At 42.9% G+C, this 18601-nt stretch overlaps 1 protein-coding gene across 1 annotated transcript in view; it reads right to left on the reverse strand.

The window, feature by feature from the left end:
* slc45a2 (solute carrier family 45 member 2) overlaps window positions 1–18601 on the reverse strand; it is a 128234-nt gene that overhangs the window by 41825 nt on the left and 67808 nt on the right. Inside the window, exon 3 of the mRNA XM_060935067.1 lies at window positions 17677–18017. Coding sequence (XP_060791050.1) covers window positions 17677–18017 — 341 coding nt within the window. The remainder of the gene's footprint in view (window positions 1–17676; window positions 18018–18601) is intronic.

Genomic DNA, 18601 nt, shown 5'->3' on the forward strand with positions numbered 1-18601 from the left:
AAAAAATTAAATATCAGCTATATAAGCATTTTACACAATTAATAACAATAATGTCGTCAATGCTGGGGTGATAAGAAAAGATGAGCTCTCTCTGATCTATAAAATATTCCAGTGGCATGTGTCTCAAAGAGCCTCTGACAACTAAGTCCAGCTCCTGGTCTTCTCATGGCAGAACTGTTTGGAGCTAACAGGAGAATGGGTGAAAGGTGGGTTTCTAGTGCCTCAAAACCAGTTGCTTTTGTTGGATTAGGCTCAATAGCTGTGATAAGCAATTAATCTAGGGAAAGGACAACCCAAAATAAAAACCAGGGTGGATGGAACCCTTCAGCCTTGGTCGGCATTCCATCTAGTTGATGGTGCCAGCAAGGAGTCTGTGAAATACCAGGTTGGGATATGGCATGGGATAACTCTCCCTTGATGAGGTTATGTGGAGTCTCTCTGAGCTTTGGTTAGCAGTCCACTAGTTTTGGTGTGTTCCGATAAACACACTGCGAGGAAGGCCATACACAAACCAAACTCATTCATGAAATGATGCAAAATTATGAAACCGATAATGACATGAACAGAACGATCCTAAACTGGATGGGGTCATGCCCAGCAGGTTGGATGTGGAGGACCAGGCATCCTCGGGTTGTCATCCTGTGACTGGCCAAACAAACACAAATAAGCAATGTGACAGTGCAAAAAGACACAAGTGGACAAATGATGAATATAAGACTGTGATTGAGTGTCATGAAAGAGCAAAACTTGAAGGGGGTAGAGATGTTGGAAAGAGGACACTTTGTCAGTGGGAAGCAAGAGTTCAAAATGAGCAAGAATGGGCTTATGAACCAGATCCAGGTGATACTGCATAAAGGCTGGCTAACCAAACCCCAGATACTGGAGATCAGAGGCAGAGTGCAAAGAGATGTGGATGGGAACCATCAGTCAGGACTGAAGGATGTTTATGCTGATAGAGATGTTGAAGATCAGGAGGAAGTGGGAGTTGGAGATGATGTAGGAAGGCTGATCAAATTTGGTAATCTGGAATACATTCCAGAGATCATCATAGAAAGAAGAATTCCCAACAAGTGATGAGCAGGTCAGTCTTTTAAATAGACTGAAGGAAATTATTGTTATCGCAGATAGGGTAGAACCAGTCAATTTGCGATGTTTTGATTGAGGGAAAGTGAAGTTAGCAACTCGTAAAGTTGACGTGTTAAAGTACATCCCAACAAGAGATATAATGGAAACCAGGGATTTGATGAGATCTGCATCCATCTTGGTAGGAGACATGGTTGGCCTAAAGGAGAAGGAGAGGGTCAACAAAAGAACCATGGTGGAAGTGCAGGATTGAAAGGGATGTTGAAATTTTGCGGAAAGATCTGAGTTGAACAGTGGTACAAAGGAAACTGGAAAAACTGGAAAGATTCCATGAAGAACCATCTTGAAAGAAAGTACAAAATCAAGAAGTAAGGCTTTTGAACAGTGATTGAGATAATAAAGCAGAGAGTGTATGTAAAGGCAGTCAAGATGACATGCTACACAGAAAGGATTGAGCATTATGAGCAAAATAGGGCATTCACCAATTACCAGAAGCAGTTTTTCAACAACCTGGAAGGGGATAAGATGGAGAACATCCCACCAGATGTGGAGGAGGTTCATCAGTTCTTGGAAGGAATTTGGGGACATTTCCCATAATAACGGTGCACAGTGGATTGCAGATGTATGAGAAGAGCTAAAGGTGACTAACACCCCACAATGAGATGAAGTAACCATCATAACTGGTGATGTGAGTGACCTGGCACAGAAACTGCTGAACTGGAAAGCACCTGGACCTGATGGTATTCAGGGGTATTGGCTGAAGTGGTTTAAGTCGTGCATGAGAAAATAGGTGGGCAGTTGAATGGATGTCTGCAATGTGATAAAGTTCCAGATTGGATGGTTGAGGGGAAAAACAACACTAATTATGAAGGATCGGGATAAGGGTAGTGTGTCAGGGAACTACAGACTTATTGCTTGCCTGAACCTCCTTTGGAAAGTCCTAACAGGCATTCTCACTGAGAAAACTTATACTTTCCTTGCCAAGAAGGACCTGTTACTGGTGGAACAGAAAGGTTGCAGGAAAGGATCTAAAGGTACAAAGGATAATCTTGTCATTGACAAGATAGTAATAAATTACAAAAGGTATCAGAAAAACCTGTATATGGCCTGGATAGACTTTAAAAAGGCCTATTATATGGTGCCACACTCATGGATACTGAAAACCCTGGATATGCTTGGAGTAGCTGAAAATGTGGTGACCCTAATGAAAAGCAGTATGCCACAGTGGAGAACACGACTGTATTCTGGAAGTGAGCACCTAGCGGACATGAGTTCCAAAAGAGGAATATTCCAAGGGGACTCTTTTTCACCTCTTTTGTTTGTAATCGCTCTAATTCCTTTAACAGTGGTGCTTAAGAAGGTGAAAGTTGGGTATGAACTGAGGAAGGCTGGACAAGGCTTGAACCATCTCCTCTTCATGGATGATTTGAAGCTGTTTGCAAAAACAGAGGAGGGGATTGAAAGACTTGTCGAGACGACAGTACAATTGTGCAGCCAAGACATTGGTATGGAGTTTGGGACATCTAAGTGTGCTGTACTCATCATTAAAAGAGACAAGAATGCAGTGCGTAGAGGGATAGATAAGATAAGAAACCTTTATTCATCCCTCGGTGGGGAAATTTACATGTTCCAGAAGCTCACAGACAGAAAAGAGTCAGGAATAGGCAGTAACAAAAAATAGAGTGCAATAAAAGTTTTTAAAAAAAAAATAGGAAAAAATTTATATATCTATGTATAAATAAAGTGTAAAAAAAAATGTAAAAATATGGGCCATGTATGTAATGTACACAACAAAATAAGAATGGAACTTAAATAAGAGTAGTACTTCACCTGAAGTAGAAATATTGCACTAATAAAATACTGGCTACTGAAATAGAAATATTGCATCAGGTATTGAATGTTATTGCACAGCATAACGTAAATAACAAGGATGGAACATGTGTGTAAAGTAACCAATAAATGACCAAAAAAACACAGGCTATGAACATAATTGTACGCAACAATCATGAGAGTGAGACATGAATAAGAAAATACTTGCAGATGAAAAGGATATTGTACCAAATAGTAAAATTGTTGCACAGCACAAGTAGATGGTGGCAATGAGATGTGAACAAAGTGACAAAAAGGTGATAGTGACATTGAGAAACAGTGCTACGCCAGGCTGTTACTAAAAAGTCTGGCAGCAGTTGGGATGAAAGACCTGAGGTAGCATTCCTTCTTGCACTGTGGTTGCAGCAGTCTGCTGCTGAAGGAGCTGCTCAGAGTGCCAACAGTCTCGTGTAGGGGGTGAGAGGTCTTGTCCATGATTGACATAAGCTTAGCTAACGTCCCCCTCTCACACACCTCCTCAATGTATTTCAGGCAGTCCAGGACAGAGCTGGCCTTTTCACCAGCTTGTTAAACCTTTTCCTGTCCCTCTCAAAGCTTCCACATCCCCAAAAGACCATGGCAAAGAAGATAGCAGATGCTACCACAGTGTCGTAGAATGTCCTCAATAGTGTCTTGCACACTCCAAAGGACATCAGTCTCCTCAGCAGGTGATGACTTTGGTCCTTCTTGTAAAAAGCATCTGTGTTGGTATTCCAGTCCAGTTTATTGTTTAGGTGAACACCCAGGTATTTATATTCCCTCACGATGTCAATGTCCGTACCCAGGATGTTCACTGGTGTACACTGTGGTGCTCTCCTGTGGAAATCGATCATCAACTTCCTTGTCTTCCTGGCATTGATGTGGAGGTTGTTATTTCCACACCAGTTGACAGTCATTGATGACTCCCCTGTATTCCTGTTCGTTCTCCTCTGACACACATCCACCAATGGCTGTATCATCGGAGAACTTCTGGAGATGGCAGGTGTGTGTGTTGTATCTGAAGTCCGAGGTGTACAGGGAAGTAAAGAGGGAGAGTACTGTACCCTGGGGGGCTCCTGTGCTGCAGACTACCACATCAGACACATAGTGACGAAGTCTGACATATTGTGGTCTGTTAGTGAAGTAGTCGATGGTCCATGCAGCCAGGTGACAGTCAACTCCAGCTCCTTTCAGCTTCAGAATGGAGATGGAATGGAGAGATATTAGCTGCAGTAAAGAATGAGTGAGTAAATATTGGGGGACGGAAAAGATAAAGATGCAGTACAGAAAGAAAGACGTGATAGATACAAGGCAAAGGCGTTACATGGAAAATTCTTTATAGCAACAGATGAAGACAGGGATAAGAACTTGGGAATGGCTTAGTAAGAGTGGTGCAAAGAAAGACAGACGGTATATTGATGGCAGTGCAAGCGCAAGCAGTTAGAACAAGACATATAAAAAAAAGTTATTGACAAGGAACCTATTGATGGATCATGCAGAATGTGTGCAGAAAAAGAAGAGACTGTAGCCCATATATTAGCAGAATGCAAAATGATGGCCCAAACCAAGTACAAAAAATAGAGACATGATAAGGTTGCGCAAGTGTTGCATTGGGAATTATGTAAGAAATATGATCTCCCATTCAATGAAAAGTGGTATGAACATCAAGCTGAAGGAGTCCTGGAAAATGAAAAAGTGAAGTTACTTTGCGATATCAAAATTCAGACAGACAAGGTTTTAGAACATTTTAGACCAGATATTGTAGTGGTGGAAAAAGAAAGCAGTGTCTGTGCAATCATGGACAGTGCATGCCCTTTAGATACATGGGTAAAAGACAAAGAAAAAGAAAACCTCAAAAGATAATGAACTGAAGCATGAAATGAAGAGAATTTGGCATTGCAAGAATGTTCTCATTATTCCCATCATTATAGGGGTACTAGGCACAGTGAGTATGAACTTCTCAAGGTGGTTAAAGAAAATTTAGTTGAGCACATATTTTAGCACTATTTTAGCTTGCCTTTTGGGATCAGCAAGGATCATAAGAAAGGTGCTGGATACCTAAGGTCATGGGAAATAACTTGGTATCCAACAAAAGCAAACGCAAAAAGCAGTTAACATCAAATGCTGAGATAATAATAATAATAATAATAATAATAATATCAGTGACTGCACAAGTTCGTGGCAATCTACAAACATCGCCACCATGGACTACAACTCCCAGGCGCCACAGTGCCAATACTCTCCTGAGTATTGATTGAGAGCACACCTGTAACTCATCAGCTCTCCCTATTTAAAGACTGCAAACACTCATGCTCTTTGGGAAGTATCGCTCTGTGTCAGTGGCGGTTCTAGGATTTTTCTGAAACAGGGGCCACTATGGGGCCATATGTAACCAACAGGGGCCACTATGGGGCCATATGTAACCTTCAGGGGCCAACAGTGTCGCCACCATCTTTATCCAGTGATAAAGGCTACCAACCTGATTTGTACATTTTGTTTAGTGGATTGCATACTGTTATACATCATACCTATATTGCTTATTTTTAAAACTTACTCTTCTACAGTATACTGCTTCTTGGCATCTGTGGGCTCTTCCAAACGGCATCTCACTGTACTTGTATACTGACAATAAAGAACATCTACTTCTACGCTACTATCCAAGCACACAAATGAATAATTCAGTACCCTTTTTCAAACTTAAACAAAACATTGAATCAGTAACGTTTGTAATAATTCTTTTTTTTATTCATTCTGTGTGCATAAAGGGCACATAAAACATAATCAACAACATATAGGATAGGAGCACATAGGATAACAGAGGAGCAACAGCTTTTAACTGTAGGTGCAACATCTCTCTCTCTCTCTCTCACACACACACACACACACACACACACACACACACACTTCAGAAAAGAATTCTCCGATTGCCATGCTTTGAGCTAAAACGCCTGACAAATTCATCCAAATCCTTTCATCATTTGAACCTGCACCATCCGATAGAGCTAATACAGAAATATGTCACAAAATAAATAACCCGTATTTCTATTCAAAATGCCATCTGACAACTACCAATTTAGTTATTTTAATAAATAAAATGCAATTAAGTACATTACACCCATACAACATGGCATCATTACCTAGAGGGTTACTATTACAGCTAAAGTTGAACTACATACAAGTCTAGAACTAAAGTAGACCCTTAAACTGTGCATTTCTCCTCTATGCAATCTCAATACCATTTCCAGAAATACCGGTACAATACATTGTATTATTTGTAGTCATCTGGTTTTGCCTACTACATCATGTTTTCTCTGACCTGGTGAAGAGGGGCTTGGGCTAGCAGACTGCTACTGCAGTTGTTGACCGTCCTGTGGCGCTGGTGCCTGCGTACTTGTGCTGCCCTCGTTTAAACCCTCACTTTCAGTTTTCCTTTTGATAAGAAACTGCTGAATTCCCTGCGGCTCTCTTTTCATGCTCTCTCTGTCTCTATATCTGCCAAACATGATAGTTAAGATTAACACAAAATCTTGAGCTTTGAATAAACAGGTCAAAGCTATTGCTATCTTACCAAACAAATTACAACTTAACATTGCTAACAAGCGCACTGCCACCAACAGTTTGGGGGTGGAACTGCACAAGTGATTATTGAATTCTCCGGTTGTTCTTCTCGCCAGTTGATTGACAGAACAGGGGCACTTCAGGGGCCGATCAAATTAGAGGCGGGGCCACGGCCCCTGTGGCCCCGCACCTAGAACCGCCCCGCGTGTCCCTGTACCTGATCATACTGAGCCGTTTGTTGTTTTGGCCTGACTCTAGTTACAGTTAGGTCCATATATACTGTATTTGGACACTGACACAAATTTTGTTTTTTTACCTGTTTACTGAAACATATTCAAGTTATAGTTATATAATGGACATGGACAAAGTCCAGACTTTCAGCTTTCATTTGAGGGTATCCACGTTAAAACTGGATGAAGGGTTTAGGAGTTTCAGCTCCTTAACATGTGCCACCCTGTTTTTAAAGGGACCAAAAGTAATTGGACAATTGACTCAAAGGGCAGGTGTGGGAAATTCCTTCGTTATGTCATTCTCAATTAAGCAGAAAAGGCCTGGAGTTGATTTGAGGTGTGGTGCTTGCATTTGGAAGATTTTGCTGTGAAGAAAACATGCGGTCAAAGGAGCTCTCCATGCAGGTGAAACAAGCCATCCTTAAGCTGCGAAAACAGAAAAAACCCATCCGAGAAATTGCTACAATATTAGGAGTGGAAAAATCTACAGTTTGGTACATCCTGAGAAAGAAAGAAAGAAAGAAAGAAAGCACTGGTGAACTCATCAATGCAAAAAGACCTGGACACTCACAGAAGACAACAGTGGTGGATGATCGCAGAAAAATTTCCATGGTGAAGAGAAACCCCTTCACAACAGCCAACCAAGTAAACAACACTCTCCAGGAGGTAGGCGTATCAATATCCAAATCTACCATAAAGAGAAGACTGCATGAAAGTAAATACAGAGGGTTCACTTTATGGTGCAAGCCACTCATAAGTCTCAAGAATAAAAAGGCTAGATTGGACTTTGCTAAAAAACATCTCAAAAAGCCAGCACAGTTCTGGAAGAACATTCTTTGGACAGATGAAACCAAGATCAACCTCTACCAGAATGATGGAAAGAAAAAAGTATGGCGAAGGTGTGGTACAACTCATGATCCAAAGCATACCACATCTGTAAAATACGGCGTAGGCAGTGTGATGGCTTGGGCATGCATGGCTGCCAGTGGCACTGGGTCACTAGTGTTTATTGATGATGTGACATAGGACAGAAACAGCTGGATGAATTCTGAGGTATTCAGAGACATACTGTGTGCTCAAATCCAGCCAAACTGATTGGTCGGCGCTTCATAATACAGATGGACAATGCCCCAAAACATAAAGCCAAAGCAACCCAGGAGTTTATTAAAGCAAAGAAGTGGAATATTCTTGAATGGCCAAGTCAGTCACCTGATCTCAACCCAATTGAGCATGCATTTCACTTGTTAAAGACTAAACTTCACACAGAAAAGCCCACAAACAAACAGCAACTGAAAACCGCTGCAGTAAAGGCCTGGCAGAGCATTAAAAAGGAGGAAACACAGCGTCTGGTGATGTCCATGATTTCAAGACTTCAGGCAGTCATTGCCAACAAAGGGTTTTCAACCAAGTATTAGAAGATTTTTATTTACAATTATTTAATTTGTCCAATTACTTTTGAGCCCCTGAAATGAAGGGATTGTGTTTTAAAAAATGCTTTAGTTCCTCACATTTTTATGCAATCATTTTGTTCAACCCACTGAATTAAAGCTGAAAGTCTGAACTTCAACTGCATCTGAATTGTTTTTGTTCACAATTCATTGTGGTAATGTACAGAACCAAAATTAGAAAAATGTTGCCTCTGTCCAAATATTTATGGACCTAACTGTATATGCAACTTATCTGACTCTGAGACCTTTGATATCCTGTTCACACATCGACTGACCTTTGGCTTGAACCTGACTCTGATTCTCACTTCACGATTTGGATTAGTTCACCAGTTTGCAATGCATCTGCTCTCCCCTGTAATTGCGTCCGTAAGTGCCTGCACATTCTAACAGGATACTTCGCCACCATGGACGTAACAGGCTAAGCAAACTGCGCTTTTGGCTCGAGGACACTTGTTGGGAGAACATCAGCAGATGCTGAGTGACACTGACCTCTGCCTTTCTCAGCTCACCGCTGCTGCATCGCAGGCCCTCCTGGTGTGTCCTGCATCAGCTGGAAATCCTGCTACCACTCTTCCTTGACCCGATAAGTTCTCCAGGGACGTATCTGAATGTAAGGTTTTCCTTCTCCAGTGTTCTCTATACTTCACTACCTTACATACCCAGAGCAGTGAACAGCTATGCTACAGCACCCGTTGGGTGTTAGGTGCCTTGCTCAAAGGCACTTCAGCCCAAGGCCACCCTAACCGCATGTCTTTGAACTGTGGGGGAAACCGGAGCACCCAGAGGAAACCCCAGGGAGACTATGCAAACTCCACACAGAAAGGCCCCTGTCGGCTGCTGGGCTTGAACACAGAACCTTCTTGCTGTGAGGTGACCGCACTAACCACTACACCACTGTACTACCACTACACCATGAGCAACACACCTTGGATTCTCTAATTGATCTGGCTATTAACCTGGACCATCTCCTCCGAGCTCATCTCTCCTTACAGTCAGTCTATGTTCCGACTCACTCAGCACAGTCACCTACACCCATGGAAATCTCCAACACCTGCACGCTTTGTTCTGAAAGAGAAAGGAGATGCCAAGAGGGACTGTGCTTTTACTGTGGTGAGCCCAGTCACCTGCTGGCCCATTGTCCCATCCAGCTAGTGATCACCAGGAAGCATGACCATCTGGGGCAGGAAGGCTGCCCCAACACCCCGGTGACTCTCAAACATTTTCTTACTCATCATTCCTGAAGCTCAACATCTTGCTATCCACATCAGAAACCTCCCATGTTCTCTCTGCTTTGCTAGACTCTGGTGTGGGGGGCAACTTCATTGACATCGAAGTTGTGCAAAGGCTCAAACTGCCAACTAAAGAATTCCAGTGACTAGGAAATCTTCAGGCTATAGATGGTGGCCCCATTAGAGAAGGATTGGTCACCAAAATAACCAGACCACTGACAATTCAGGTTGGGGCTCTACATAAAAAATGTAGAGCCTTATACATCACTCATACCTCCAATTACACAATCGTTTTAGGATTTCCATGGCTGCAACTTCATGATCCCCTCATTTTCTGGCATCAGAAAGAAATTCTAAAATGGTCCCCGTCCTGTCACCAGAACTGCCTGCAATTGCCCCAACTCACTTTGGCTTCCACATCCATAGAGAGCCCTTCTCCTGGGGGCATCAAGCAGGTCCCAGCTTGCCACCATGATCTCAGTGAAGTCTTCAGTAAAGGAAAGGCTCATGGACTACTCCCTTGTAGACCTTGTGACTGTGATATTGACCTCCTTCCAGGCACTACCCCTCCACACTGCCGCATTTACCCTCTTTCAATGATGGAGCAATCCGCGATGGAAGAATACATGCAAGAGGCCTTACAGCCAGCAGGGTTACATCCATCCATCCACCTCTCCAGCATGTGCAGGGTTCTTCTTCATGGAAAAGAAGGGAGGAGGCTTTCGACCCTGCATTGATTCTTGAGGTCTCAACCAAATAACTGTTAAGTACCCATACCTATTACCCCTAGTACCATCTGCCCTAGAGCAGCTACGATCTGCTTGTATCTTCACAAAACTCAACCCCAGGAGTGCATACAACCTAGTGCATATTCTGGAAGGGAATGAGTGGAAAACCGCATCCATCTCAGGACACTGAGTATTTGGCCATGCCATATGGACTATCTTGTGTGCCCAGTGTATTCCAATGCCTGATTAATGATGTGCTCAGGGACGCTATGTAATTGTATACATTGATGACATTCTGATTTACTCCGTGGGCAAAGCCAGTCACCATGAACAGGTCAAGTCTGTACTCAGTAAACTCCTTAAAAATCAATTGTATGTTAAAACCAAAAAGTACAAATTCCATGTCTCCAAGATCTTGTTCCTGGGGTACATCATTAGCCCCAAAGGGTCAGTATGGACTCAAGCAAGGTTTCTGCCATCACCTCCTGGCCCATGCCCACCTCTGTTAAGGAGCTCTAACTTGTACTTGAGTTTGCCAACTTTTACCAATGGTTCTTCAAGGGATTCAGCACCATTGCCTCCCCACTCACCACACTACTCAAAAAGATCCCAAAATGTCTACAATGGAACCAGGGGGCAGAAGAAGCTTTCACCCACCTTAAAGTAGCCTTCACCACTGTGCCTACCCTGAAGCACCCAGACCCCATGAAACCTTTCACCATCAAAGTCGATGCATCCAAAATTGGAGTTGGAGGAGTCCTGTCTCAGGGCTTTGGTGAGAAACCCAAACTGTACCCAGTAGCATTTTTTTTCATGAAGACTTACACCTACCAAACAGAATTATGACATTAGGAACAGAGAACTGTTGCCAATTTGCTTTGGAGAAATGGAGACATTGGCTTGAGGGGGCCACACATCCTTTTGTCATCCTAACTGACCATAAAAACCTTGAATATCTCAAGTCTGATAAGTATCTGAACCCACGATGGGCACTGTTTTTCACAAAATTTCAATTCACCATTGCATACTGTCCAGGTCCCCAGAATACCAGAGCTGATGCTCTGTCCCAAATGCATGCCTCCACTACAACCCACCCTGAGTCCACACCCATCCTGCTGCCCAAGTGCTTTGTGAATGCTCTTTCCTGGGACATTGACAAAGAACTGGCCCAGAACCAACCTCACAACCAGCCTGAAACCTGTCCTCCAGGTCTCATGTTTGTCCCACCACATGCATGAGGTCACCTGATCACCTGGGCACATTCATCTCTGGCCATGGGACACCCTAATAGCCAATGCACATACCAACTTATCAGGACCAAGTATTGGTGGGAGAACATGAGAACCGACATTAACCAGTTCATATCCTCTTGTTCCTCCTGTGCACAAGTCAAGGTACCTTGAGCTCTGCCAGCTGGTAAACTCATGCCATTACCAACACCCCAGAGACCATGGTCTCACATAGCGATCGACTTCATCACTGACCTACCCAAGTCTCAAGGCAACAGAGTCATCATGGTAGTAGTAGACAGATTCTCCAAAGCATTAAGACTCCTCTCCTTGCCAAGTCTACCCACAGCCATTGAAACAGCGGTGCTCATATTTAGCTATGTTTTCAGGTACTACAGGATACCCAAGGATATAGTGAGTGATCAGAGACCCCAATTCTTGCCTAGGTTGTGGGCCAGTTTCATGAACAAGCTAGGCGTATCTGTAAGTCTAACTTCTGGACATCATCCTCAGTCAAATGGCTGAGTAGAATGTGCCAACCAGGAGATCAGATGTTTCCTGAGGGTATTCTGCATAGAGAATACCAAGGGCTGGTTCCAGCCATGGGCTGAATATGCACAAAACTTCCTCAAGCATTCAGCCACGCAACTCGCACCTTTTCAGTGCATCCTAGGATACTAACCCCCATTGTTCCCATGGGTTGACTCACCCACACATCCTTGCAGTCGATGCCTGGTTTAAGAGAAGCAAACAGGCATGGGAGAGTGTTCATCAATGTCTTGAGCATGTCGCCAGCAAATACAAGCAGTACATGGACAGGCACAGAGGTGAAACCCCCATATATGCACCATGGGACAGAGTTTGGGTATCCACTAGGGACCTACATGATCCCAATGCCTGCAAGAAGCTCAGTGCTTCATCCCTTCAAGATCCTTCACTGGGTCAATGAAGTTTCGTACAGACTGGAACTACCACAACACTGCTGTTTAGCACTCACATTCCATGTATTATGTCTCAAACCTGCCATTCCTGGCCCATTAGCCGATAACAAACCAGCCAATGAACAGCCAACACCTGTAGAACTGGAAGGAGGACCAGTGTACCAAGTGCACAAGATACTCAACTCTTGCTGCAGACAAAGGAACCTGGAGTATCTAGTTGATTGGGAGGGGTATGGTCCGGAGGAGCACAGCTGGGTACCTGCCTGGGACATTCTAGATCCTATGTTAACCCAGGAGTTTCATCATCAGCACCAGGAAAAGCCTGCACCTAGAAAGTGAGGATGTCCCAGAAGGGATAGCACTCCCAGAGTGAGTGCCTCAGTTGGGGTTCTGTCAGTGACTGCACAAGTTTGTGGCAGCCTTCAAACATGGCCACCACAGACTACAACTCCCAGGCACCATGGCACCTGCCCTCTCCTGAGTATCGATTGAGAGCACACATGTTCCTTATCAGCTCTAAATACTGCAAACACTTGTGCTCTTTGTGATGTATCGTTCTGTGTCCCCATACCTGATCATACCAAGCCGTTTGTTGCTTTGGCCTGACTTTAGTTACAACCCTGATTCCAAAAAAGTTGGGACAAAGTACAAATTGTAAATAAAAACGGAATGCAATAATTTACAAATCTCAAAAACTGATATTGTATTCACAATAGAACATAGACAACATATCAAATGTCGAAAGTGAGACATTTTGAAATTTCATGCCAAATATTGGCTCATTTGAAATTTCATGACAGCAACACACCTCAAAAAAGTTGGGACAGGGGCAATAAGAGGCTGGAAAAGTTAAAGGTACAAAAAAGGAACAGCTGGAGGACCAAATTGCAACTCATTAGGTCAATTGGCAATAGGTCATTAACATGACTGGGTATAAAAAGAGCATCTTGGAGTGGCAGCGGCTCTCAGAAGTAAAGATGGGAAGAGGATCACCAATCCCCCTAATTCTGCGCCGACAAATAGTGGAGCAATATCAGAAAGGAGTTTGACAGTGTAAAATTGCAAAGAGTTTGAACATATCATCATCTACAGTGCATAATATCATCAAAAGATTCAGAGAATCTGGAAGAATCTCTGTGCGTAAGGGTCAAGGCCGGAAAACCATACTGGGTGCCCGTGATCTTCGGGCCCTTAGACGGCACTGCATCACATACAGACATGCTTCTGTATTGGAAATCACAAAATGGGCTCAGGAATATTTCCAGAGAACATTATCTGTGAACACAATTCACCGTGCCATCCGCTGTTGCCAGCTAAAACTCTATAGTTCAAAGAAGAAGCCGTATCTAAACATGATCCAGAAGCGCAGACGTCTTCTCTGGGCCAAGGCTCATTTAAAATGGACTGTGGCAAAGTGGAAAACTGTTCTGTGGTCAGATGAATCAAAATTTGAAGTTCTTTATGGAAATCAGGGACGCAACCCCATGGTATGGGGTTGCATTAGTGCGTGTGGCATGGGCAGCTTACACATCTGGAAAGACACCATCAATGCTGAAAGGTATATCCAGGTTCTAGAGCAACATGCTCCCATCCAGACGACGTCTCTTTCAGGGAAGACCTTGCATTTTCCAACATGACAATGCCAAACCACATACTGCATCAATTACAGCATCATGGCTGCGTAGAAGAAGGGTCCGGGTACTGAACTGGCCAGCCTGCAGTCCAGATCTTTCACCCATAGAAAACATTTGGCGCATCATAAAATGGAAGATAAGACAAAAAAGACCTAAGACAGTTGAGCAACTAGAATCCTGCATTAGACAAGAATGGGTTAACATTCCTATCCCTAAACTTGAGCAACTTGTCTCCTCAGTCCCCAGACATTTACAGACTGTTGTAAAGAGAAAAGGGGATGTCTCACAGTGGTAAACATGGCCTTGTCCCAACTTTTTTGAGATGTGGTGTTGTCATGAAATTTGAAATCACCTAACTTTTCTCTTTAAATGATACATTTTCTCAGTTTAAACATTTGATGTCATCTATGTTCTATTCTGAATAAAATATGGAATTTTGAAACTTCCACATCATTGCATTCCGTTTTTATTTACAATTTGTACTTTGTCCCAACTTTTTTTGGAATCGGGGTTGTATATTGACCCTCGCTATGTTACTTATCTGACTCTGAGATTGCGGTTTACCTTTGATATCCTGTTTGCACATCGACTGACCTTTGGCATGAACCTGACTCTGAGTCTTGCTTCATGGAATTGGATTAGTTCACCAGTTTGCAACGCACCTGGTATTCCTTTTGCAAGGAAGAGTGTGCAAATATTGCCAAGTCTAGATGTGGCAGGCTGATAGACTCCTACCCAAAAAGACTGAATGCTGTAATTAAATCAAAAGGTGCTTCAACAATTAGTTTGTGTGCACACTTATGCAACCAGCATATTGTATTTTTTTTTTAATGTTTTCCCCCTAACAGTTTTGTTTGTTTTTTCAATTGAATTGTACAGGTTATAGGTCACATTAAAGGTGGGAAAAGTTTTGAAATTATTTATTGTGGTCTCATTTTTTCACATCAGAAAAACCTATAATTTTAACAGAGTTAACACTTTTTATATCCACTGTAGGGGTACTTTATTAAGTAGATGGTGAATGTACCTGTATACTTACAGAAAATTAAGCTTTCTGTAAGGATATGTTTATTTAACCTTCACAGGGTTGGAAATAAAGTTTTCTGTCAAGGGACACTCTTCAGGACACTGGATTTTACATTTGCTGTTTCACAATAATATGACAAACTGCATTTCTTTTTTGTCTCATTAGCTTCAAGAGAGAGAGAAAAGTAAGGATGTGAGGAACAATTGTTTAGAGCTGCTATAACATATTTGATAACAGGAACTGACTAGTATGAAAAGTATGATGTTCATTAATAATTAAACAAATGGAGCATAGTGTAGTTCTGGCAGGCCACGAAGTCAAGCTCAGCCCTCAATCCCAGCTACATCAGATGACTGCAGCTGATCTCATGCCAGCCCACATCAGCTGTCAGCTCAACTGATTTCCTTCTATGCATTCTATTGGCATATGTTTCATAGGGCACCTTATTAAAACTGCTTTAACTCCTTTGGTGCTTTCTCTGCAAGCCATTTTGCAACCCACCTCCACCCTAGCTCCTCCCCTTTTATGCTGTCTGACTTTAATCAATGTCATTTCTGCATCGTTGATGCCTGTTCACAACCCTGCAAACTTGCATGCTCTCTGCTGCTCACTATATGCAATCTGGGTTAGCTACGTTCACAAAAAATGTATGACTCTGCATGATCTTACTTCACTTCCTTTTGTGTCACCTTCTCCATAGCTATTCTGCCTGTCAATATTTCCATCATAGTATCTATTCGTAAGACCATTGCATATATAACTATGCATTATTTAATGTGACATTTTGAAGTCATATACTGTACACTTTTTGTAGTGTGTCAGGGTACATTATCCTGCCAAAAGAGGCCAGTGCCATTAGGGAATAGTGTTGCCTTGAAAGGGTATACTTAGTCTGCAACTATGTTTAGGTAGGTGGTATATGTCAAAGTAACATCCACATAATATCAGTTAAATTTATATAGTGCCTTTCTCATAGCCAAGGTTGCTTTACAATTATAGGGTGGAAAAAGTCCACCAAAAGGAGGTCAGGATGTCATTCCAGTGGTGTAGCAGCCACAGTCCCACCAAAAGGTGCATGAAAATAAGTCCCATACTGCCTGCATAGCCACTGTGACACCACCAAGCAACATCGCTAGGAACACTGCGCCATGGATCCACAAAGTGAGCACAGAAGCACCACCGCGCAAAGTGCTGGTATGTCCCAAACCACCTGAACAGCCACCGCAATGCTACCGAGTAACATCGCTCAGAACACCGCGCCAAGCACAAAAGCACTGCCACACAGAGCGCTGGACAACCACGATGTTAAAAGAGCAACAAGCTCACTGCAGTCTATATTGAGGAGCACAGGCATCACCCACTGTGAACCAAGGCCTGGAGGGACCCGATGCCCAAAACTGGGTCTAGAGCTACACCACAACCGGCGGACAAAACACTCAAACAAAAACAAAAAACAAATATCAAACTACACAAACACAAAAAAGAAAAACAAAAGGGAAAATAAAATAAAAAGCTCCGGTGAGAAGCAGCAGCCAGAATGCGCACAGCGTACTCTCAACTGGAAACAGAAACATGAATGCCAGAAACTACGATTTCCCAGCAGAACATTGCCCAGTGCATCACACTGCCTCTGCTGCATGCCTTCTTCCCATAGTGCATCCTGGTGCCATCTCTTCGCCAGATAAGCGACACACATGTGCCCAGCCAGCCACATATAAAATTGATTCACCAGTCCAGACCACGTTCTTCCATTGCTCCATGGTTCAGTTCTGATGCTCACGTGCCTATTGTAGGCACTTTCTTTAGCAGACAGGAGTCAGCATGGGCGCCCTGACCAGTCTGTAGCTACTCGGCCCATACAAAGCAAACTGTGATGCACGATGCATTCTGATACCTTTTTATCATAGAACATTTATCATTAACATCAGTGAGATATCATTAAAATTTTCAGCAATTTGTACTACAGCAGCTCTTCTGTGGTTCGCTGATTGTCCTTTCTTGGCCCACTTTCTGATAGATAATAATCACTGCATACCGGGAACACCCCCATGGCCTACAATTTTGGAGATATGCTAACCCAGTCATCTAGCCATTGCAATTTGGCCCTTTTCAAAGATGATAAGATCCTTATGCTTGCCTATTTTTCTGCTTCCAACACATCAACTTTGAGAACTGACTTCTCACTTACTGCCTAATATATCCCACCTCTTGAAAGGTGTCATTGTAATGATCTAATCAATGTTGTTCACATCTCACAAGGCTGCTCTGCCTGCTTTAGCCTTTCCATGGCCTTTAGGGCAAGAAGATGTGCTCTTCTGAAGCACCGAAGCACCCACCCCTTACTTATGACAAGGGCAGGGAGGTCCCAGAACAGAGCCACCCACCAACTTGTACAAATATTACAACTTCTTGCAAATATTGCAAATGTAAATAAAGTTTTTGACAAAAGTGGTCCTGACTGAACTGTAATCGTCAGCAAATTGCTATGAATATAAAAGGAATAAAGCACACATTCCACAGGACTTATAGGAAAATAGTTTGGTGTTGTAACAGGAATTCTGCTTCATTACATTACCTCATTTGTTTATTATTTTCCTATAACAGCACAAAAATTATTTGTTGCTCACTTTGTAAGTTTTTTATTTTTACACAAAGCTCAGTAAATTCCAACAAAAAGAAGGAGTGTGAGAATTTGACAGAGTGATTCCACAGATGACTCACCTCACTGTTCAGCTGCTTGGAGCTGGATGTGACGGAGTTGGCCTCGCTTAAAGCAGAGAATGAGCGAGGTCGCAGCTCAGACTGTTTAGACACCAAGCCATATGTGGATCCATTCATTACTGATGGCTGTAGCAAGGAGGCACCGGGGTCCAAGGACTCAGTGAGATGGTGCTTCCCCAGAGGGTTCTCGGGAATGCTGAAGAGGTGCATAGTGAGGAAGAAGCCCCAGGTGAGCGCTGAGAAGAAATAAATGACCTGGTACTCTGAGCCCAGCAGGGCTCCCATTGTAGAATGACCCCAGTCCATCGCACCAGTCAGGTACCCACATGCTCCACCCAGACCTGCAGAAGAACACAGCATGGGATGTCATGCTCAATAAGAAAAAAAAATTGTCTTAAAGGTCATAGGCAATGGTTTTCAATTTATGCACATTTAAAACTTTATATGTTAAAAAAAACCTCTGTAATTTTCTTCTGGTCCCAAGAAGTATTGTTAATAAGTAATAATTAAAATAAGTTAGCGTGGATCATGGCGAATTTCTGTTCAGCGATTTTCGTGACCACTCGGTGCGTGACGTCATTCAAGACAAACAAACCGCTTGAGTTGAGTCCACTTCCGTTTACTTACTTTGCCGTTTGGCTTGAGTGCAGACGTGCGTTCAGGAATTTCCAAAGAAAAACCATGCCTTATGGCTGTGCAGTGAACTGTAACAACGGGACCGGTTCAGGAAGAAGTTTTTACCTTTTACTGAGAGAGGAGAAGAGGCAGAGAGAGTGGATTGGCTTTTTCCGGAAGAGAAGAGGTGGAGCGAGAGGATTGGCTTTTTCTGAAAAAGAAGAGACAGAGCGAGAGGATTGGCTTTTTCTGAAAAAGGAGAAGAGGTGGAGCAAGTGGGTTGGCTTTTTCTGAAAAAGGAGAAGAGGCG

The sequence above is a fragment of the Neoarius graeffei genome, chromosome 12, assembly GCF_027579695.1.
Source record: "Neoarius graeffei isolate fNeoGra1 chromosome 12, fNeoGra1.pri, whole genome shotgun sequence".
Lineage (NCBI taxonomy): Eukaryota > Metazoa > Chordata > Actinopteri > Siluriformes > Ariidae > Neoarius > Neoarius graeffei.